Source organism: Canis aureus, chromosome X (genome assembly GCF_053574225.1).
Source record: "Canis aureus isolate CA01 chromosome X, VMU_Caureus_v.1.0, whole genome shotgun sequence".
In the NCBI taxonomy this organism is placed as follows: Eukaryota; Metazoa; Chordata; class Mammalia; order Carnivora; family Canidae; genus Canis; species Canis aureus.
The window spans coordinates 71,217,533-71,241,818 of NC_135649.1; the positions used below are offsets into that span (position 1 = coordinate 71,217,533).

Consider the following 24,286-nt stretch of genomic DNA (forward strand, 5'->3'; position numbering starts at 1 on the left):
ATAAATATTGCTTGGTAATGAGTGAAGGAATGAATTCCTCAAGGCTATTCCCAGTTTAAAGAAACCTCCCATTTTCTTCAAGATAATAATAAATGAACATGTCAACAGGCCTTGTCATCCTTGTTTCATTGCAACCTTGGGAGGTAGGAATTATAATCTTTCCCAGTGTATAAATAATAAAAATGGTTAATGCTCACTAACTATGTGCCTGGTGCTTTTCTAAGTGCTTGATACATGGTAACTCAGGTCTCATATGAAGTGAGTACTATTATTAGCTCCATTTTACAGAGCAGGAAACTAAAGCTCAAAGGGGTGAAGTAATTTTCTCAAGGTCACACAGCTAGCAAGTTGTGGCTCAGAGAGTGAACAGCTCGACTTCATGTTTTGTTATTTTGGACACCCTGTTTTTTTTTAATTTATTTTTTATTGGTGTTCAATTTACTAACATACAGAATAACCCCCAGTGCCCGTCACCCATTCACTCCCACCCCCCGCCCTCCTCCCCTTCTACCACCCCTAGTTCGTTTCCCAGAGTTAGCAGTCTTTACGTTCTGTCTCCCTTTCTGATATTTCCCACACATTTCTTCTCCCTTCCCTTATTTTCCCTTTCACTATTATTTATATTCCCCAAATGAATGAGAACATATAATGTTTGTCCTTCTCCGACTGACTTACTTCACTCAGCATAATACCCTCCAGTTCCATCCACGTTGAAGCAAATGGTGGGTATTTGTCATTTCTAATAGCTGAGTAATATTCCATTGTATACATAAACCACATCTTCTTTATCCATTCATCTTTCGTTGGACACCGAGGCTCCTTCCACAGTTTGGCTATCGTGGCCATTGCTGCTATAAACATCGGGGTGCAGGTGTCCCAGCGTTTCATTGCATTTGTATCTTTGGGGTAAATCCCCAACAGTGCAATTGCTGGGTCGTAGGGCAGGAACAGAAATCTCACAGAGGAAGACATAGACATGGCCAACATGCATATGAGAAAATGCTCTGCATCACTTGCCATCAGGGAAATACAAATCAAAACTACAATGAGATACCACCTCACAACAGTCAGAATGGGGCAAATTAACAAGGCAGGAAACCACAAATGTTGGAGAGGATGCGGAGAAAAGGGAACCCTCTTACACTGTTGGTGGGAATGTGAACTGGTGCAGCCACTCTGGAAAACTGTGTGGAGGTTCCTCAAACAGTTAAAAATATACCTGTTTTTTTTTTTCACTGCATCAAGAGTACCCTTGGCAAAGTTGAACTCCCACATACAAATTTGCAAGTCTCTCATTTTGACCTCTGCTTCTATAAGCATTCGCACCCCATTTCTAGATCCAAGGCAAGTCCCCTGGCTCTGTGCCTCCTCTTTCTTCTGTCTCCAACCTTACTCCCCCTTGAAGAAGACTTCCTACTCTTTTTCTCCATAAATCATCTCATCAGATTCTGATCCAACTGCATATCTATCATATGTTAGGCTTTTATATACATCATTCCATTGGAAACTCCATTAAGTCTTATCCACTGAGGAGAGGTGGCTTGCCCAAGACCACTCAGCTTAAATGTGGCAGAGGTGGGCATTACATCCAAGCCAGTTTGACTCCATGCCCAGTGTTCTTCCTGCCACACCAAGCTGCCTTCTGTTCTGAGCCAGGAAATTCCTCCCAGGAAAGTTCCTAGATCACCCAGAAACCAACTCACACTCTGTTTAAGTCCATGTGTGTCATTAACATTAGCACACCTATTCTTTTACTTCAACACATTGACCAGAACCTCACAAATATGTGACATATGTCAGCATCTAGGCAACTTACAATTAGCCACACAGAGACAATCCATAGTGTGCATTTTTCACCCATGTCAGGAGTCACTACCTGACACTCAAGTCAATTAAGCTATGGAAATGCAAAGAGAGGTCCTAAGGGTGAAGACTACTTCAGTGGGATATAAGATCTTGTCCTATCCTCACTAAGTGGTTTTCCCATGATCTGGGAGTATGTAATAATTCCTTTCTTTGGACCCAGTGATTGAGAGGTAACTGTAGGTATAAGTCTCAGATGTATAGGTATATACCTTCCACTTACACACACACACACACACACACACATATTGGTTAAGGGACCTGTGGCAGTGTCCTCAGATGAAACAGGCTATTTGAGGGGTAGCTGGGTGTACAGTCAGTTAAGCATCTGACTCTTGGTTTCTGCTCAGGTCATGATTTCAAAGTTGTGAGATTGAGCCCCGCACTGGGCTCCATGCTCAGTGAGGAGTCTTTCTAGGACTCTGTTTCCCTCTGCCCCGCTTTCCCCCCTCAAATAAATAAATAAGTCTTAGAAAAAAAAGAAACAGGATATTTGAGGTCATGAGCTTTACATCATTAGAAGTATGCAACAATGTCTGGCCCTCCTTTTGGCAAGATGTGATAGGACTCCTACATGGAATGTAGGAATGGCATCCAGAAGCATTTAAGAGTTTCTATAAATTCATATGCTATCCTGAATTCTCTACAATTCCTCCTGCCCCTCCCACAATGAATGCATACTGTATGTGGCAAATTGGTCTTGCTTGGGACAATAAGGGCAAAGGCCTGGAAAAGTAGATACATCCTGGAAGCTGGGAATACAGCTGCTAAATCACCCAGTTACTGTCACACTTTCACCCCATATCCTGCCAGACTGATTCTGGACAAAAACTAGGAAGTGGTGAGCTGGCCAGGGGACAGAAAGAGCCCCCAGTATGAAGAAGCACACATGAGTATGTGTGCTCACATGACTGTATATATGTACATAAATATGAAGGGGCAGAAGGAGTGTGAAGCACACACCCATATGAACAGGCGCCAAGGAGCCAGGTATAAGAACTGCCACATGCGGGATCCCTGGGTGGTGCAGCGGTTTAGCGCCTGCCTTTGGCCCAGGGCGCAATCCTGGAGACCGGGGATCGAATCCCACGTCAGGCTCCTGGTGCATGGAGCCTGTTTCTCCCTCTGCCTGTGTCTCTGCCTCTCTCTATCTCTCTGTGTGTGACTATCATAAATAAATAAAAATTAAAAAAAAAAAGAACTGCCACATGCAAGTCTCAAGCACATTGTGGCAGTGCATTCATAGGAGAGAGTGTTTGAGAATATATCCTCGAGTGAACTCAGGAAAGCCCTTGATCTCCTATATACGAGTAAGTATGAGAGTACAGTGACTGGGGACAAGTGTCATGTCCCTTGTTGGACCATAACTGGATGGCTAAACTCTCTGAGGCTTTCCAGTTTACAAAGGACTTTTCTGTCCATAATTTGCTTTGCCTCCCATAGAAGCTTTGCAAGTAGGTGAGACAGGGATATTGCCATGTGTGCTTACTGTGCATGTATATGTGATATGTGTGTAGAAGTCCCACTTAGTATTGCCATTAGATTCTACCATAGACAAATTGTGTTTGAATTTTGCCACAGGGGGAGGAAAGAGATTATGTCTATGTAATAGACCTGGCTGTGTTCTGACTGCCCCCCTGTGACCTTGGGCACATCTCTTTCCATCTTTGTGCCTCATCCACAGTTTAGAAGGAGGGAAGGGAGAGGAACAGATGACGTCTATAGACCTTTCCATCTCTGATTATTGTATGACTATTTACCTGTTATAAGAGAAAATAATTGAGAGACAGCAGGGAGTATTTACCCTCTCAAAGTCACCTAGAGGTCATGGCTGAGATGGAGCTCCAACCAGATTCTCCACCTCCCAGGTCAGTGCCCTCCAGAAATAGATATGTCCACCTGATACAAAGTGAGTTACATGAGAGAGGATCCAAATTCTGGTCACTTGTTATGTGCATAACACCATGTTAGGTGCCGGAAAGGAGCAAAAGGACACATCAAAGAAAGAGTCCTGTGTGCATGCATGTGTGAGTGTGAGGCTGGAGTGGGGACTGGACTCATATGCATCCTCGATTGCGCTGAGAGGCCATTGATACCTTTCGGGCCCTTGCTGGTCTCCAGGGAAGACACATCAGACACATATGGAACTATTTATACTGGGTTCATCTCACATCCAAACGTCTTGTCCCTTGGCTGCGCCTAACCCCAGTGCTGCTCAAGCAGTCCTGCGCCCTGGCCTGGTGTCTTGCTACCTTCCCAGTATCTCTGGCTTCTGAGGTGGCACCCTTCAGCTCCCAAATGGGCTGCTTCTGGTCCTAAACTCAGGCAGGGCCAGAGTAGAGTGCTGAAGGTAATATGCCTAAGGAGCAGATAAGACCTGAGATCTTGGGGATCCCTGGGTGGCTCAGCAGTTTAGTGCCTGCCTTTGGCCCAGGGCATGATCCTGGAATCCTGGGATTGAGTCCCACGTCGGGCTCCCTGCATGGAGCCTGTTTCTCTCTCTGCCTGTGTCTCTGCCTCTCTCTCTCTCTCTCTAATGAATAAATAAAATCTTTTTTTAAAAAAAGACCTGAGATCTTAACCCTGGAGTTTCCAAATATAGAATAACCCTTGTTTTTTGCCTTGGTGCCCCCCGGCATGCAGTTTGGAAATCTGCTTTCAACGAGTCATGTGTTGACCACCTACTCTATGCCGAACACCTTAAAGACATAACCGCTCCAAAGTCTCATAGCATCTCTGTGAGGCAGGCACTGATTAGTATCATTTTTTAGATAAGAAAACTGAGGCTCAGAAAGGACTTGCTCAAAGGCAGCTAGTGTGTGTGTGTGTGTGTGTGTGTGTGTGTGTGTGTGTGTGTGTGTATCAGGTTGGGGGGGTTGGAATTCAAACCTAACTTTCTCTGCTTCCCCTCCCTCTCATATATCTTTAGCTGTTAGAGAGCACTATATGGTATAGGATGGTAGGGGGCTTGGTGTCTCCATTAGGACCACAAGAAGGTTGAATGAGGTAATCTAAAAGATCCCTTTCAGCTATGGCAGACTACTACAGCCATGTCTCTGCAGTCAGCTCTCCCACAATCAGGCAATTGCTCATAAGGGGGCCTGGCTCAGAATGGGAAGGTGGCTCAGAGAAGCTCATGCCCTTAACTGGGCTTAGAAGCCCAGAAGGCCTGCCTATCTGACCAGGATCTCAAAGCAGTAGCATTGCAAAAGCAGCATGTATGTGGGTCTGGCAGGCTGCCTCTTAGCCCTGAGATGCAACCATGTGTTGATTCATATCTGCCATAGCCCTGTGTGTGGGCATGCATGCATATATACCTTTGTGCCATGTGAATGTTTTTGTATGTCTACATGACTTTGTCTATGTGCCTAGGTCTCTGTGTGTCTGCATGCTTATGCATGGGAAGGTATTGATTTGTGTACATGTGTGCCTATCTCTGTATGTGCATTCAGGCATATGTGTGTGAGTTTACATGATTGTGAATGTGCACTCTGTGTGTGTGTGTGTGCATTTGCATGTGTTTATTTTGATATGGATGTGTGTGCACACTTGAATGGTGTGTCTATGCATGAGTGTGTAACTATAACATATATATGTGTACATCCTATGTTTGTGGACATGCAGGAGTGGATGTGTATGTGTGTGTGTGCTAGTGTCTGGGACTGGGATAGAGGTCTCCAAGTCTTTTAGGGGGCTGTCCTGCCCCAACAATTTCTAAGAGACTGACATGGGCAGAGAGTTTTCTGGGAGTCTGAGACTGAGGTAATGAGTACAAAGTGATATAAATCCCTGCCAATCACCCAGATTGGTTAACCAGAGAGTAGAGGACAGTGGTGCCAATCAGGTGTCAAGTCTCACAGACATTTTTGCTTCTCCTCTGCCTTGCCCTTATCATTAGATCCATTTTTTTTTATCATCTCCTTGCCACCTAGCCTCATTGCCATCGCTGCCATCTTCCTGGCCTCTGCATCACCACTTGGGCCCTTCTAAACTGGAGTGGAAGGGCTGCTGGAGTGCATTTCTTAAAAGTGTCCATTGAATTATATCCTTACTTTACTGAAATCCTCCTGATCCCCTAAAACAACAGTCTCTGGACTTTGGAATATCATAGGTGAGAAAGACAATTTTGAAAGAAAGAAGAAAGAAGAAAGAAAAGAAAGAAAGAAGAAAGAAAGAAGAAAGAAAGAAAGAAAAAAGAAAGAAAGAAGAAAGAAAGAAAGAAAGAAAGAAAGAAAGAAAGAAAGAAAGAAAGAAAAAGAAAGAAAAGAAAGAAAGAAGAAAGAAAGAAAGAGAACTGCAAACTTTTTATTTTGCTGAGGACAGATATTTTTAAAATTTCTCACTCTTGAACCCCACCCCATTGGAAGGACATAATAATCTCCAAATAAATAATAATCTTCTGAGTTGAATTAATTTAGCTTTCTGAAAATTGTACTACATCACTCTCACTTCTCTCCCATTTGACTGCAGATGGGTGAAAATCACATTTAGGACTCCCACTAGGTAAAGACCACAGCCCCAGGCATCAATTCTAAACCCTATGGGAGGCAGCCCCATTCCGCCTATCTAGCTTTTCTCCCCTCAGACCCTGTACTTGAGACTCCCTACAAAACCAGCCCTCCCCCAACTCGCCACCATTTGAATGCCTCCAGACTCTTGCTCACAAAATTCCCTCTGCCAGGCATGCCTGGAATGCCCTTCCCCCAATTTAGGACTGACAAAGTCTTCTCTTCCTTCAAGCCTCAGGCTCAGCCCAAATGTGACCTCCTGTGAAACTTTTCCAAGTCCCTTCTGGTGGAAGTGATTTTTCTTTCCAAGGGTCTCAGCCTTTCCTTTGTCCTATTTTACAGTCAGGCTACTTATTTAAAATTTTCCCTACTGAATTAAATTGTGTGACATCACATAGTGTCAAGAGAAGTAGGGACTTTAGGAGTTCAGACCCCAACTCTGTCAGGCATATCTGAATGACCTTCCCAAATCTTTTACAGTGTTCCTTCACCATCTATAAAAACAGGAAAACAATGGGTTTTGGTAAAGATTACCACCACAGTTAATGAATTGAAAGTGCCTATGTCCAGTACATGGCAGATACCAAATAACCATCAGTTCCTGGGATCTTGAGAGCAGAAATTATGTCCTCCACATCCTTGTGGGTCCTGTTGTGCTCACGTATTCCCCATGTCCAGGATATAGTAGGCACTCAACAAAAATTTGCTGACTGTTGGGCAGCCCCAGTGGCCCAGTGGTTTAGCGCCGCCTTGAGCCCAGGACGTGATCCTGGAGACCTGGGATCAAGTCCCACGTCGGGCTCCCTGTGTGGAGCCTGCTTTTCCCTCTGCCTGTGTCTCTGCCTCTCTCTCTCTCTCTCTCTCTCTCTTTCTCTCATGAATAAATAAATAAATAAAAATCTTTAAAAACATTTACTGACTGTCTAGCATATATAGTAGGTTCTTGATAAAGACCTGTCACTTTTTTTACCACCTCTTTGAGAACAGAAGCCATGCCCCTTTTTGTCTTCATGTAACTCCTATGGTGCCTAGCACAGAGCTTGATATATGTTGACAGAAATTAGTAAGAGTAATCATAATAATAGTTACTGCCTCATGGGTGACGGGCACTGGGGGTTATTCTGTATGTTGGTAAATTGAACACCAATAAAAAATAAATTAAAAAAAAAGAAAACTAAAGAAGGAAAAAAATAAATAAATAAAAATAAAAGGAAATGTGTGTTCAGAAAAAAATAATAATAGTTACTGCCTCTCATATGGATGCTATATATATATCTATATCTATTTCTATATATCTATCTATATATATGCAAGGCATCATGCTAGGAGCTTTACACACATCTCTTTTATTTGCAAACACATGGTATATAAATAATAATACCAACTTCATCACCTTATAGAGATTGGTACCACTATTGTTTTCATTTTAAAGCTGAGGAAACTGAGGATCAAAGGAATTAAGTATCTTGCTTTTGTGGCAAGGCCTGGGAAGCAATAGACTTTTATGATACTCAGCTAGCCTACTTAATTTTATGGGAAAACAGTATACATTTACAGAGCTGGTTAAGTGACAAAAGCAAGACTTGAATCCAATTCTTTCTAGCTCCAAAGTAGTCTCAGAAGCCCACTTGCCTTCCAGCTGGCACACAGTGGTTCCCCAGCTGCCTTCTTCCCCTCTGAGCAGTGGAGTGGGCTGGGTCTGGGCAGCCACTTACCTTTACTTTCCTGAAGCAAGCCCAGAAAACATCCAGCAGAGGCATGGTGGAGAAGTGCAGGGAGCTGGGAGAGTCCAGCAGAGTTCTGCTGGGCACAGGCCTCCTTCTTTCTAGGGACTAGACTAGAGGGGATGCAGGCCTCCGTGAGGATCAGCCCTGGCCCTGTGCTCCATCAGCCATACTAGCGAGGAGAATAGAGACACAGAGCAGTGGTTGGCCTGAGTTCAGCTTGCCTCCTCTTCAGGCGCCTCCCAGAGGGCCCTAGGGAGGGAAGTAGGGAGGGAGGGAGGGAGAGAGAGGCTAGCTAAGGAGGAGGGACCAGGAGGCGGGTCACTGATTCAAACTCGGCACCGTTAAGCAATTGGCTGGGAGTGGAGAGCAATGACAGTTGAAATTCCTTGAACATTACAGTTCCCAAGCTTGGACTGTCCAGCCTGCCGGCTGGCTCACCAATCAGTCTGCCACCTGCATGCTGGCATGCATGCCTTCTTGCCTCCTGCTGAATGACACACCAGCGATCCGTGGAGGCCTCTGGGTATAATCAAGACCACACAGGGGCTGTGGAAAGAGTGCCAGGAAAAGAGCCCAGGAGGAGAACATTCAACCCAGGCAGGACCTAGGCAAGTGTGAAGGCAATTGGCGGAAGTTGAAAAGCTATGAGCCTGGGAAACTTTCTTAGACATGAGACTCTAGGCCCTTGATCACTGGGTCACTCTCCAACTCCACTTTAAAGCTAAGAATAGTGAATCACTCTGGCACCCTGGGGAGGCATTTTCCTTTCTGGACCTCTGTTTTCCTTTCTGTGCAATGAAAGGCAGGGTCACAGGTGTCTAAGTCTTAAGTATTTTGTATGACTCCTATTAGGGGTTAAGTACAGGACAAGTCTAGATGAAACTACATTCTGGACAACAATTACAGCTCCTTTCAGAATTTCTGTGCTGCCCGTAACAAGTCAGGTGATGTTCCAAGGAGAATCTGAGCCCACAAAGGCCATTTCATTGATATGCCTCAAGGCATCATAGCTCTCTTCCATCTCAGATAACCCGGGTGTATGCCCTTTGCTGACATCTGAGGAGATGATGTTTTCCTCCTTTATCTACTCCCATGCTCAGAAACCTCCAGATCTAGAAGTTTAGCTTGGAATCTGAGCTTGAACCTCCTGGAAACACTGAAGTCAGTTCTTTCAGGAAGAATAAAGTTAGCACTAGGCAGTTCTAGAGGTTTTATGGGCAGGAAGCTCTTAAGAAGCAGTGATTCTTCCCTCCCCCAAGCCTCAGCAGGCCGGGTGCTGTGGCTGGCAGCCAGAAGACTCCTAGGAACCCCATGGCAAAAGGCCAGGCATGAGTCTCTGGGGGCATGTGTCATCACAAGGCCGAGAATAACTTACTCCCCTTGGCCTCACTTCCTGTTCAGAGACCCCAGCTGGGGTCTTTGAGGACTTTCCTCATTGGTGGTTTGATCCAGAGGTTTGTCCCAAGAGTCTGCAAGAATCTTTCCACCCCTCCTTACAACTTATTCTGTGGCCCTGTTTTGCGATTTGTCTCCTGGGGAGGTTATGATAACTGACCTCTCATTTTCTCTCTAGCCTGGACCTCTGGGTTGCCTCAGATGTCTGTTCTGTTTGGCCCTGTTAGGATGATGATCAGCCCTAGACAAGACAAGCCTCCTTCCCACTCACCTCCAATGGACAGTCTTGTAAGGGCAGCTCCCTGCTACCAGGCAGAGTAGCATTCTGTCCTTGGAATATATGCCCTCTTCCCTCACAGCCAGAGACCTAATGATGGAGAACTATGAATCAACTGTTGGATACACTGTATGGCAGGAGAACAGACCTCCTAGGATGGCCACATGGCCTCTTGCTTCCTAAAGTCCATCTCCTTCTTTGGATTTAGGCCACTGGGAGGAGGTGGCTTTGGGCATTCACCCTGGAGGCAATACACTGACCTGAGAGACCAGGAGAATGGTTGCAGTTCTGGGCTTCTCATACCAGTTTAGCTTTGAGGATATTAGAAAACAGTGTTAAGCCCATGAACTCTGGAGGTAGACTGCCTGGATTCAGAACCTAGCTTTGTTACTTTCTAACTGGGTGACCTTGGGCTTGCTATGGACTTAGTTTCCCCATCTGTAAAATGGGGAATAATAATAGCACCTACGTAGTTGGGAGGTTTAAATTAATTAAGTTAAAGCATTTAGTATATATTTAGTATAGTGCCTGGCATAAGGTAAATTCTCAGTAGATGTTATCTGTTATTATTGAAGAAGCTAAGGCTTTGGGACCAGACAGACCTAGATTTGAATGCTGGTTCTGTTACCTTCTAGCAGTGCTCTCTTAGGAAACACACTTCATTTATCCAAGCCTGCTGCCTCATGTGTAAGCTGTGGATTAACTGTTTACATAAGAGGGCTAGTGCTGGGAGTCACTGAGAAAAAAAAAATCCATTTATACTTAGCAGACTCAGCACATAGTATATGTTCAATAGATATTAGTTCCCTTGCTCTTTCATCCTGTCCTGGATGTTCCTGACTCTCCCTGCTTCTGGTAAAGCAGAAAGAGTATTGATTTGGCATCATCCAGCCCTGAGTTCAGATCCAAGCCCAGCTGCTTTTTGGCTGTGTAACCACCTATAGCAAGTCACTTTATCTCTAGGACCCTGTTTCCCTGGCTGGAACATGAGGATGAGGATAGAGATATTGAATCAGCTCCCAGCCTTGTCATTAAGGAAGGAGGGACATGAAGAACCTGACACATAGTGGGTTCTGCCACTTAGCATGAATCTTCACGGGAACCTGGGTGGCTCAGTGGTTGACGATCTGCCTTTGGCTCAGGTCGTGATCCCAGGGTCCTGGGATGGAGTCCCACATCAGGCCCCCCACAGGGAGCCTGCTTCTCCCTCTGCCTGTGTCTCTGCCTCTCTCTGTGTGTCTGTCATGAATAAATAAAATATTTTTTAAAAAAATAACATGAATCCTCACTCTTCTTGTTCTTCCTTCTGCTTCCTACATCCCATAAGGGCTCTGAATCTGTGAGCGCCTCCCTTGCCTCATACCCAATACCTCCCAAGATCAGCGTGGTATATAAAGCCTGCTTTCTTTGATGGGGGTGGGGGGTTGGGATGAAGTTGAGGAAGGAGGTTGGGGGTATAGAAAGTGCAACAGTCATGAGAAAATGCTCCGCATCACTGGCCATCAGGGAAATACAAATCAAAACCACAATGAGATACCACCTCACACCAGTCAGAATGGGGAAAATTAACAAGACAGGAAACCAAAAATGTTGTAGAGGATGCAGAGAAAAGGGAACCCTCTTACACTGTTGGTGGGAATGTGAACTGGGGCAGCCACTCTGGAAAACTGTGTGGAGGTTCCTCAAAGAGTTAAAAATAGACCTTCCCTACGACCCAGCAATTGCACTGTTGGGGATTTACCCCAAAGATTCAGATGCAGTGAAACGCCAGGACACCTGCACCCCAATGTTTCTAGCAGCAATGTCCACAATAGCCAAACTGTGGAAGGAGCCTCAGTGTCCATTGAAAGATGAATGGATAAAGAAGATGTGGTTTATGTATACAATGGAATATTACTCAGCCATTAGAAATGACAAATACCCACCATTTGCTTCAATGTGGATGGAACTGGAGGGCATTATGCTGAGTGAAGTAAGTTAATCAGAGAAGGACAAACATTATATGCTCTCATTCATTTGGGGAATATAAAAAATTGAAAGGGAATAAAGGGGAAAGGAGAGAATATGAAAATATCAGTGAGGGTGACAGAACATGAGAGACTCCTAACTCTGGGAAACGAACAAGAGGTAGTGGAAAGGGAGGTGGGAGGGGGGTCGGGGTGACAGGCATTGAGGGGGGCCCTTGACGGGATGAGCACTGGGTGTTATGCTATATGTTGGCAAATTGACTCCAATAAAAAAAATAAAATAAAAAAGAAAGTGCAACAGTTAGGGCAGGGAGACAAGCTGGGGGTGGTGGTGGATATCTATCACATGAACACTCACCAGGCCAGTTGCTTTAATTCCTTATCCAGGAACTGGCACTGCCTGTGAGAGGGTATCTTGTTTAAGGCCCAAATCACCAGTCCATGTCAAGGAACCCAGGTGAAGGAGAAGAAAAGCTTGGTGTGTTTGAGACCTGTGAATGGCTTCCTCACAAGGTAATGGCATCCAATCCTTCTGCCAGATATTAAGCAGATCACTGTCAGAACCGCTGGGGTGAGAAGGCTGTACCAAACAAAGACAAGAAGTCAGAGATATATTAGAAAAGTGGTTCTCAAATTTGTTACTCTCCAGACATCTTTCTGCTATGAAAAGTTATTAAAGACAATAAATTTTATTTTTGTGGGCTATATCTATGGATATTTATCATATTAGAAATTAATACAAGATATTTAATGAGTATTCATTGCTTCACTCATTCATTCAGAAGACATGCTTAAAAATTACATGTTAACATAAATAACATTTTAGAACATTTAAATTTTATTTTTTTTAAGATTTTATTTATTTATTCATGAGAGACACACACACACAGAGAGGCAGAGACACAGGCAGAGGGAGAAGCAGGCTCCATGCAGGGAGCCCAATGTGGGACTTGATCCCAGGACTCCAGGATCACGCTCTGGGCCAAAGGATAAACCGCTGAGCCACCCAGGTATCCCTGAATTTTATTTTAATTCTAGTTACTTAACATACAGTGTTATATTTCAAGTGTACAATATAGTGATTCAACACTTCCATATGTCATGCAGTGTTCATCACAGCAAGTGTGCTCCTTAATCCCCATCACCTACTTAACCTCTCCCCCATCCCTTCCCTTCTGGTAACCATCAGTTTGTTCTCTATACTTAAGAGTCTGTTTCTGTTTGTCTCTTTCTTCTTTTTTCCCTTTGTTCATTTGTTTCATTTCTTAAATTCCACATATGAGTGAAATCATATGGTATTTGTCTTTCTCTGACTGACTTATTTTGCTTAGCATTATACTCTCTATGTCCTTGTAAATGGCAAGGTTCATTCTTTTTAATGGCCGAGTAATATTCCATTGTATATATACACACTCCTTTATCCATCCATCAATCAATGGACACTCGAGCTGCTTCTACATCTTGGTTATTGTAAATAATGTTGCTATGAACATAGCAGTTCAGGTATCTCTTTGATTTAGTATTTTTGTATTCTTTGGGTAAATACCTAGTAGTGGGATTGCTGGGTCACACAGTAGTTCTATTTTTAACTTTTTAAAAAAGATTTATTTATTTATTCATGAGAGACACAGAGAGAGGCAAAGACATAGGCAGAGGGAGAAGTAGGCTCCCTGTGTGGAGCCGGATGTGGGACTCAATCCCAGGACTCTGGGATCACAACCTGAGCTGAAGGCAGATGCTCAACCACAGAGCTACCCAGGTGTCCCTATTTTAACTTTTTGAGGAACGTCCATACTGTTTTCCAGAGTGGCTGCACCACTTTGCATTCCCACTAACAGTGCAAGAGGGGTCCTCTTTCTCCATATCCTTGCCAATACCTGTTGTTTCTTGTAATGTTCATTTTAGCCATTCTGACAGGTGTGAGAATGTAGTTTTGATTTGCATTTCCCTGATGATGAGTGATGGTGAGCATTGTTTCATGTGGCTGTTGGCCATCTGGGTGTCTTCTTTGGGAAATGTCTGTTTATTTCTTCTACCCATTTAATTGGATTATTTGTTCTATTTGTTGGTGTTGATTTGTATAAGTTCCCTATATGTTTTGGATACTAACCCATTATTGGATATGTCATTTGCAAATATCTTCTCTCGTTTTGTAGATTGCCTTTTAGTTTTGATGATTGTTTTCTTCACTGTGCAGTTTATTTTTGCTTTTATTCCTCTTGTTCAGGAGACCTATCTTTAAAAATGCTCTATGGCTGATATCAGGGACCTTACTGCCTGTGCTCTCTCTAGGATTTTTATGGTTACAGGTCTCATATTTAGGTCTTTAACCCACGTGGAATTTGTGTTTATGTATAGTGTGAGAAAGTTATTCAGTTCCATTCTTTTGCATGTTGCTGTCCAGTTTTCCCAATACAATTTGTTGAAGAGAGTCTTTCCTATTGCATATTCTTTCCTACTCTGTCGAAGATTAATTGACCATATAATTGTGGTCATTTCTGAGTTTTCTATCCTGTTCTATTGATCTATGTGTCTATTTTTTTTTGTGCAAGTACCGTACTCTTTTAATCACTATAGCTTTGTAATATACCTTGAAGTCCAGATTTGTGATACCTCCAGCTTTTTCAAGATCACTTTGGCTATTCAGGGTCTTTTGTGGTTCCATACAAATTTTAGGATTGTTTGTTCTAGCTCTATGAAAAATGCTGTTGCTATTTTGATAAGGACTGCATTAAATATGTAGATTTCTTTGGGTAGTATAGACATTTTAAACATATTTGTTCTTCCAAAACATGAGCATGGGATGTTGTTCCATTTCTTTGTGTCTTCTTCGAAGTCTTTCATTAGTGTTTTATAATTATCAGAATACAGGTCTTTCAACTCTTTGGCTAGGTTTATTCCTAGCTATCTTATTGTCTTTGGTGTAATTGTAAATGGGATTGATTCCTTGATTTCTCTTTCTGCTGCTTCATTATTGGAGTATGGAAATGCAAAAGATATCTGTATATTGATTTTGTAACATTACTGAATTTGTATATAGTTCTAGTTATTTTTTTATGGAGTCTTTTGGATTTTCTATATATAATATCATGTCATCTGCAAATATAGTTTTGCTTCTTCCTTGCTGATTTGGATGCCTCCTATTTCTTTTTGGTGTATGACTGCTGTGGCTAGAACTTCCAGTGCTATTTTGAATAAATGTGCTGAGAGTAGACAACCTTATGTTGTTCCTGATCTGATGTTAGGTGTCAGTTTTTCATAAGTGGCCCTTATTATGTGGTTTAAACCCACTTTGTTAAGAGTTTTTTTCTTATCATGAATGAATGTTGTAACTTTGTCAAGTGCTTTTTCTGCATATATTGAAATGATCATATGGTTTTTAATCCTTTCTTTTATTAATGTGATGTATCACATTGACTGATTTGCAAATATTGAAGGACCCTTGCAACCCAGGCATAAATCCCATTAGATCCTGGTGAATATTTTTTAATGTATTCTTGGATTCAATTTGGTAGTATTCTGGTGAGGATTTTTGCATCTATGTTCATCAGAGATATTGGCCTGTAGTCTCTTTTTCTGTGGTGTCTTTATACAGTTTTGGTATCATGGTAATGTTGGCCTCATTGGATGATGTTGGAAGTTTTACTTCCTTTTTTATTTTGAAATAGTTTGAGAAGCACAGGTATTAACTCCTCTTTAAATGTTTGGTAGAATTGGCCTGTGAAGCCATCCAGCCCTGGACTTTTGTTTGTTGGGATACTTTTTTATTACTGATTCAATTTCTTTGCTGATTAGCAGTCTGTTCAAGTTTTCTATTTCTTCCTTTTTCAGTTTAGTAAGTTTATATGTTTCTAGGAATTTATTGATTTCTTCCAGTTGTTCAATTTGTTGCTATATAGTTTTTCATAATGTTCTCAGAATTATTTATATTTCTGTGCTGTTAGCTATTATTTCTTCTCTCTCATTTATAATTTTCTGTATTAGGGTCCTTTCTGTTTTCTTTTTGGTAAATCTGGCTAGAGGTTTGTCAATTTTCCTAAATTTTTTCAAAGAACCAGCTTCTGGTTTCTTTGATCTGTTCAACTTTTTGTTTTTGTCTTTTTAGTTTCTATATCATTTCTGCTCTAATCTTTATTATTTCTCTTCTTCTGCAGGCTTTAGGCTTCATTTGTTGATGTTTTTCTCCTTTAGTATAAGGTTAGGTTGTTTATTTGAGATTTTTCTTGCTTCTTGAAGTAGGCCTGTATTGCTATATACTTCCCTCTTAGGACCACTTTTGCTGTGTCCCAAAGGTTTTGGAACATAGTGTTTTCAATTTCATTTGTTCCAATGTATTTTTTAATTTCTTCCTATATTTCCTCATTGATCCATTCATTGTATAACCTGCAGGTATTTGTGGTCTTTCCATATTTTTTCTTGTAGTTGATTTTTAGTTTCATTGCGTCATGGTAAGAAAAAACGCATGGTATAACTTCAATCTTTTTCTGTTTGTTGAGCCCTTTTTTTGTGGCATAATATGTGATCTACTCTGGAGAATGTTCCATGTGCAGTTGAAAAGAATGTGTGTTCTGCTGTTTAGGATGGAATGTCCTTGTATATTTGTTAACTCCATCTTCTACAGTGTGTCATTCAAAGCCTTTGTTTCCTTGTTGACTTTCTATTTAGATTATCTGTACATTGATTTAAATGGAGTGTTAAAGTCTCCTAATATTATTGTTATACTATCAATTATTTCCTTTATGTTTCTTCTTACTCGTTTTATATATTTGGATGCTCCCATATTGGGTGCATAAATATTTATAAATGTTGTATCTTCTTGTTGGATTGTCCCCTTTATTATTACATAGTACCCTTTTTTGTCTTTTGTTACAGTCTTTGTTTTAAAGTTGAGTTTGTGTAATATAAGCATTTTGACATCCATTTACATGATAAATGTTTCTCCATCCCCTCACTTTCAATCTTCAGGTGTCTTTGGTCTAAAATGAGTCTCTTATAGGCTTGTTTTTTTTTATATCTCTTCTGCCACCCTATGTCTTTTGATTGCAGTGCTTAGTCCCTTTATATTCAGAGTAATTATTCATAGATTTGTATTTAGTGCCATTTTGTTACTTGTTCTGTTGTTGTTTCTGGAGATTTTCTCTGATCTTTACATGTCTTTCTTTCATGTTTTGTTGCTTTTCTTTAGTGATATATTTGGATTTTTTTCTCCTTATTCTTTGCATGTGTAGTAGTGGTTTTTGATATATGCTTGCCATTAAGTTTGTATTTAACCTCTTCTGCAAATAGCAGTCTATTAAGTTGATGGTCATTTAAGTTTAAACCCATTCTTTACACCTCTCCTCCCCATGTTTTAAGTATATGTTATTATGTTTTATATATTTTTTGTGAGTTCCTTGACTGATTTTTTACAGAAATATTTATTTTTACTACTTTTGTGTTTTCTGCCTTTATACTCTCACTTTTGGTCTCTTCTTTGAACTTAAAGTGTCCCATTTAATATTTCTTGCAGGGCTTGTTTAGTGGTCATAAACTCCTTTAGTTTTTGTTTGGGAAACTATCTCTCCTTCTATTCTGAGTGATAGCCTTGCTGGATAGAGTATTCTTGGCTGCAGATTTTTCCTTTACAGCACTTTAAAGCTATCAATCCACTCCCTTCTGTGTTGGAAAGTTTCTGCTGAAAACCCCCCCGCTAGCCTTCTGGGATTTCTCTTGTAAATTAATGACTTTTTTGTCTTGCTGCTTTTAAGACTGTCTTTATCAGTATATTTTGCCAATTTCATTGCAGTATGTCTTGATGTGGATCTGCTTTCATTGGTTTTAATGGGAGTTCTCTGACCCTCCTGGATCTGGATGTCTGTTTCCTTCCCCCAAATTAGGGAAGCTTTCAGCTATTATTTCCTTAAATAAATTGTCTTCCCTCTTTTCTCTCTCTTCTTCTGGGACTCTTATATTATGAATATTACTATATTTGATGGAGTCACTGAGTTCACTAAGTCTATTCTTGTGTTCCATAATTCTTCTTCCTCTCTTTTGTCCAGCTTCATTGCTTTCTGTTACTGTGTCTTCTAGGTCACTACTTTGTTACTTTGTTTCTTCCCACCTGCTATTCTTCTACCAAGCATGTTTCTAATCTCTTTAATTGCACTCTTCATCTTTTACTGTATCTTTTTAAATCTTTTATTTCTTTGGTAAGGGTCTCACTGATGTCTTCAATTCTTTTCTCAAGCTCTGTAAGCATCCTTATGATTGTTGCTTTTAATAGTCTGTCAGGCACGTTATTTATATCTGTTTTGCTTAGGTCTCTGGCCATGGCCTTATCTTGTTCTTTCATTTAGGATAAATTTCTCCATCTTCACATTTTGTCTAAGTCTCTGCCTTCTCTGTTTTAGAAAAGCCAGTTATGTCTCCTTTTCTGAAAGTATCGGCTTTAGGAAGAAAGGTCATGTAGTGCCCAGAGCTTCATGCTTCAGTGAGTGTCTCCAAGTGGCTGTGTGTGTTCTGCTGTTGTGTTTTGGCTACTCTATCCTTCTGGCCAGTCATCTGCAGAGGCTCTCTTTGCCTGCAGAGGCAGTTTTTGGTCCCTGGCCTGAGTATGGTGAGCTTTTAACTAGGTGTGCTCAGGTCTGCTTGTGAAATTAGTTCTGTCACCACCTCCTTTGGAACTAGGCTTTCCAAAACTGTCTTGGGGAGATGTGGTGTGGACAGGGGTTTGTGTTGGTCTTATCAGGGAGGGGCCCATCTCACTGAGACTAAGTCAAGTTTGACTGAGAGGGGCAGACCTGCTAGAGTGCAGGGGGTAAGTTGAAGCTTGGTGCAAGCAAGTTAGGCAGCCATCTTAGGCAGCTATGCTGATCTGCTTCCTGCAGGTGGCTCTGTGCTTATGCTGAGGGATCAGGGGAAAGAAATGTTGCCAGCCATCTCTTTTGTTACTGGAGTAGTGTCTCTGTAAATGCTGACTCTCAAGGACTCACTCTGAGAAGAGCAAATACTTTCCCTGCTGTGTACTCCGGGCAGTCTTCAGATCACTATTTCCATGCTGTCTGTCCCTGGTTTGTTTGCCTGCCTTCTCTCTAACAGCAGCACAGTGCTTTCTGGGATCTATCCCAGCCAAGCCCACTGACTTTTAAAACTCCAGTCTTTAAGCCCCACTGGCTGTAAGAACTTACAAAGATTCAGCCACTCTCATTTTCCAAGCCAGTGGTTATGGGGAAATGTTCTCTTTGCGGGATTCCCTGTGTGCTTCTTTCTCTCAACTGTCCTTCTCCACCATCTTCCTCTCCTTTGCAGCAGTCAGGATCTATTTCTACCCTAAATCACATCTCCACACTTCCTACCTTCTTAGATATGGCTTTTTCTCTCTCTTTAGTTGTGGAGTTTGTTCTGTTGGTCTTCAAGTTGATTTCTGGGGTATTTAGGATGATTTGATAGTTGTCTAGTTGTATTCATGGGATAAGGCAAGCCTAGGGTCCTCCTACTCCACCATCATCTTCTCCTTGTTTCTAGAACATGTTTTTATTATTATTTATAAATAATAACAATATTTTCTATAGATAAATAAATTTACTGAGAAGAGGGGCATGGTTCCACATATTTTTTTGCTATTCTCTTTATCTAACTTAATAGAAGAGAACTATATTCTCATAGATGCTTCTGCATTCAGTTTGCTGTGATACGCTGTTTTGGTTGAAGTATATGAAGAAAATCCTTCCTCCCACAGATATGTATTTTGAAAAGGGAGACCTCATTGAGCCTAGGAAAGGGTGCCGGTTATCCCTAGGGATTCTTGGGCCACACTTTGAGAACCACTGTATTATGAGATCTTGATTAGACCTCATTACAGGATCCTAGAACATGTGAGCCAGAAGAGTTTTTCAGATCATCCAGTTTGAAATTGTCATTGTACAGAAAGGGAATCTGAGGGACACATAAGGAAAGGATTACCCAATTATACACAGCAAGTCAATGGCAGACTCAGGCTTGGACCCAGGTCACCTGATCCATAGGAAAGTTCTTTTCCCAACACCTCTGAATAAACATAGCTTTATAATTCCAAGGGTAGTGCAATGAAGTGTACCCTAGTCTGGGTTATAGAGACATTTGGGTTCTAGTACCAGATCTGTCATTGATGCAGAGCTTTTCAGAGCATTCAAAGACCATAGCATAGATAAGAACATAGTAACAATTTTAAAGTAGTGAGCTCTGTGTCATTTGACATATACAAGGGAAAAGTTGGCCCAACTAACCTATCATGTTCCTATCAGCCTTAAGAGCCTACTGGAGGTGACTATAAATGATACTTGCATCAAAGTTCAGGCAGGGTTCCTGTGTCAGGGCCTAATTAGTCTCTTTTCCAGGTTGAACTAGGAATGTGGTAGGTAGCAAGGAATGGTAGAAGAATTATTTTCCTCATTTATTTTATTTTTAAAAAACAGTATTTATTCATTTATACTCTGCCTTTACTTCAACAATGTCCAGCCATCTAATCAATAAATATTTACTTGACACCTACTATATATCAGGCAGTATACTTGTTCCAACAAAAGCCATAAGTGATTTCAGATAATAATACATACCACTACAGTAGAAAACCACCTGTCTCACTTCCTTTTAAGTTCCACCTGTTTATCTTTTAGTCATTTTAGTAAATGCTATGGATCCAATGAACCCTCAAATACTGCATTTGTTGGGGGGTGGCAATGGTGAGGAATCAGAAAAGTAAACCTGAACAGAACATGGCATTTCTTTTTTTTTTTTAATTTTTTTTTTATTTATTTATGATAGCCAGAGAGAGAGAGAGAGAGAGAGAGAGAGAGGCAGAGACACAGGCAGAGGGAGAAGCAGGCTCTATGCACCGGGAGCCCGACGTGGGATTCGATCCTGGGTCTCCAGGATCGCGCCCTGGGCCAAAGGCAGGCACCAAACCGCTGCGCCACCCAGGGATCCCGAACATGGCATTTCTATCTCATCTCCCTGCGCCTTGATTTCCAAGTATTTGCTTATCTTTCAATCAATGATTTTCACTGTAACAAAGGGAGAGAGCAAAGCCCAATGGAAATAGTTTCTTGGCAATTCATAGGAAGGTAGGGATAGAGTGAAAGGCACAAGTCTAGATTTTCATTTCCAATAATTATTGTAGAGACTAAAAGCATAGAAGAGACAAACCATGTAACAATCTCCAAACAATTTACACCCCAGAGAAATATGGTATTCTGTACAGCTCCTCAAGGGCAGAATCTTTCTCCTGAGAGAACATGGTTTTCTAACGCAGACATATTTTCAATACACAGCTGCTCACATTGGCGTCTAGCACTGTCAGTAGGGCACAAGATCTTATATCCAGGCCTCTTACTTTTACTTGTGTATTCATGATTTCATTTGTTTATTCATTCAGTAGACTTTAGTGATAACTACTCTATGCTTCACCCTGGGGTCACAGAGATGTTGATTTATTACAATAGCTAACATATATTGAGCATTTTCTGTATACCAGCTCTGTTCTAAGTACTCTCAAAGCTTCATCTCATTTAGTTTTCACAGCAACACTATGTAGAAATTACTCTTCAAATATCCATTTTATGGTTAAGGGAAACTGAATCCCAAAAATATGAAAAACCTTTCCCAAGGTCCTACAGTTGGTAAGTGGCAGAGCTGAAATTCCAGCAAAACCCGTCTGACTCCAGACCTTATGTGTTTACACATCACTCTCTACTCAAATACAGTTCCTGCTGTGGTGGAGGGCTGGTTCATGATCCACAGAAGAGTTAAGACAAGTAGATAAGGAGCTCTCATTCAAGTTGTAGCATGAAGAGTTGGAAATAGACAAGGAGGATAGATGAAGATCAGCTCAAAAAAATAAGAAAGTTTAAGAGAGGATGTGGCATTAAGGTTGAAGAATGGACAGGATTTGGGGAAATAATGGGATGAGTATTCCAGAGAGAACAGGATATGCAAAGGCCAAGAAGAAGGAATTCAGAAATTACATCTGGCTCATATGACAAAGTTCACTTAGGTGGTCTGTGGTGTAGGGTGCTTAGAGTTGCCAGATTGAGTGAATATGAGTACAGGAAGCTCAGTTAAATTTAAACTTCAGATAAACAAGGAGTAATCTTTTTTGTATAAATATGTCTGAAATTAAAATTTAACTGGCATCCTGTATTTTATATAGCAACCATAAGGGTGTGTAAATTAAATGCTAGAATAAGAAAAGATAAATTAGAACTGATCAATGTCAGATTAGGTAGTTGCCATATGACCTTGAAAATATGCCTCTCTGAGCCTCAATTCCCCCATCTGTAATGTGAGCGCACTGGACTAGACTAATACTTCCTGAACCTGGCTGTCCATCTATATTTAAAAATATAAAAAATAAAAAATAAAAAAATAAAAATATAGATTGACAGACACCTCCCTAGATATTGCGAATCAGAACTTTAAGAGGTAGGGCCTGGATCTCTGGTGATTCTGATGAATAGCTGGGTTTGGAAACCAATGGGGCAGGTGGTTCTAGGAGAAGCAGGATATACATTTATGCTTTTAAATCTCTGAATATGGGCACCCCGGGTGGCTCAGTGGTTTAGCACCGCCTGCAGCCCAGGATGTGATCCTGGAGACCTGGGTTCAAGTCCCACGTCAGGCTCCCTGCATGGAGCCTGCTTCTCCCTCTGCCTGTGTCTCTGTTTCTCTCTCTCATAAATAAATAAAAACTTTAAACAAAATAAATCTCTGAATACCTCAGCTCAGCACCTTCTAGCTCCTATTGCCCCTACCTCAACCATCCTGGTATGCTGAGAGCTAGAGGAAAGGCAGGGGACATGATGCCTAAAGACCAAGCTCTGAGACCTAGCTGAGCTTGGTTGCCCACACCTTACTCTACCTCTCTGGAGAGGCCTTGGGCTCCTTTCTTTTTTTTTCAAATATAATTAACATAAAATGTTACATTAGTTTCAGGTATACAATATGATTTGACGATTTTATGCATTTCATTGAGATAAATGTACTCTTAATTTCCTTAATCTATTTCACCTATCCCCCTACCCACCTCCCCTCTGACAACCACCAGCTTGTTCTTTGTATATAGGAGTCTGCTGTTTTGTTTGTCCCTTTTTTCTTTGTTTATTCATTTGTTTTATTTCTTAAATTCCATATATGAGTGAAATTGAATGGCATTTGTCTTTCTATGACTTATTTCACTTAATATAACCTCTAGGTCCATCCATGTTGTCACAAATGGCAAGATCTTATTCTTTTTTATGGCTGAGTAATACACACACACATATATACATATATATAATAAAATCTTCCTTATCCTTTCATCTATCGATGGGCACCTAGGTTGCTCCCATATCTTGGCTATTGCAATAAACCTAGGAGTGCATATATATTTTTGAATGCATATTTCTGTTTTCTTTTGGTAAATACCCAGTAGTGGAGTTGCTGGATCATATGGTAATTTTATTTTTAATTTTCTGAGGAACCTCCATACTGCTTTCCACAATGGCTGCACCAACAATTTGCACTCCCACCCACAGTGCATGAGGATTCCATTTTCTCCACGTCATCACCAACACTTGTTATTTCCTGTTTTTGATTTTAGCCATTCTGACAGGTGTAAACTGGTATCTCATTATGGTTTTATTTTGCATTTCCCTGGTGATTAGTGATGTTGAGCATCTTTTCATGTGCCTGTTGGCCATCTGTATGTCTTTGGGAAAGCGTCCATTGATGTCTTCTGCCCATTTTAATAAGGTTATTTGGGGTTTTCTGGTGTTGACTTGTACAAGTTCTTTATATATTTTGAATACTAACCCTTTATCAGATATGTCTTTGGCAAATATCTCCTCCCATTTAGTAGGTTGCTTTTTTGTTTTGTTAATGGTTTCCTTCACTTTGAAAAAGCTTTTTATCTTGGTGTAGTCCCAATAGTTTTTTGGTTTTTTTTTTTTCCTTGTCTTGGGAGACATATCTAGAAAAATGTTACTACGGTTGATGTTGAAGAAATTATTGCCTATATTTTCTTCTAACAGTTTGATGATTTTGGGTATCACATTTTGGTCTTTCATCCACTTAATCCATTTTGTGTATGGTATAAGAAAGTGACCCAGTTTCATTCTTTTCCATGTAGCTTTTCCAGTTTTCTCAACACCATTTGTTGAAGAGACTGTATTTTCCCCATTGTATATTCTTGCCTTCTTTGTCATAAACAAATTGACCATATAAAGATGAGTTTAGGGCAGCCAGGGTGGCTCAGCAGTTTAGCGTCACCTTCAGCCCAGGGTGTGGTCCTGGAGTCCCGGAATCGAGTCCCACGTCAGGCTCCCTGCATGGAGCCTGCTTCTCCCTCTACCTGTGTCTCTGCCCTTCTCTCTCTCTCTCTCTCTCTCTCTCTCTCAAACAAATAAATAAAATCTTTAAAACAAAAAAGGATGGGTTTATTTCTGGGTTTCTATCCTGTTCCATTGATCTATGTGTTATTTATTTGTTTTGTCTTTGCCAGCACCATACTGTTTTGATTACTATGACTTTGTAGTATATTTTTAAATCTGGGATTGC

At 41.1% G+C, this 24,286-nt stretch overlaps 1 protein-coding gene and 1 long non-coding RNA gene across 2 annotated transcripts in view; both read right to left on the minus strand.

Moving 5' to 3' along the window:
* The window catches only part of STARD8 (StAR related lipid transfer domain containing 8), an 82,992-nt gene extending 74,720 nt beyond the window's left edge, over positions 1-8,272 (minus strand). The window contains exon 1 of the mRNA XM_077889949.1: positions 8,087-8,272. Within this exon, the coding sequence (XP_077746075.1) occupies positions 8,087-8,131 (45 nt within the window). The 5' untranslated portion in view covers positions 8,132-8,272. The remainder of the gene's footprint in view (positions 1-8,086) is intronic.
* LOC144308463 (uncharacterized) overlaps positions 1-24,286 on the minus strand; it is an 852,603-nt gene that overhangs the window by 639,178 nt on the left and 189,139 nt on the right. The window lies entirely within an intron of this gene.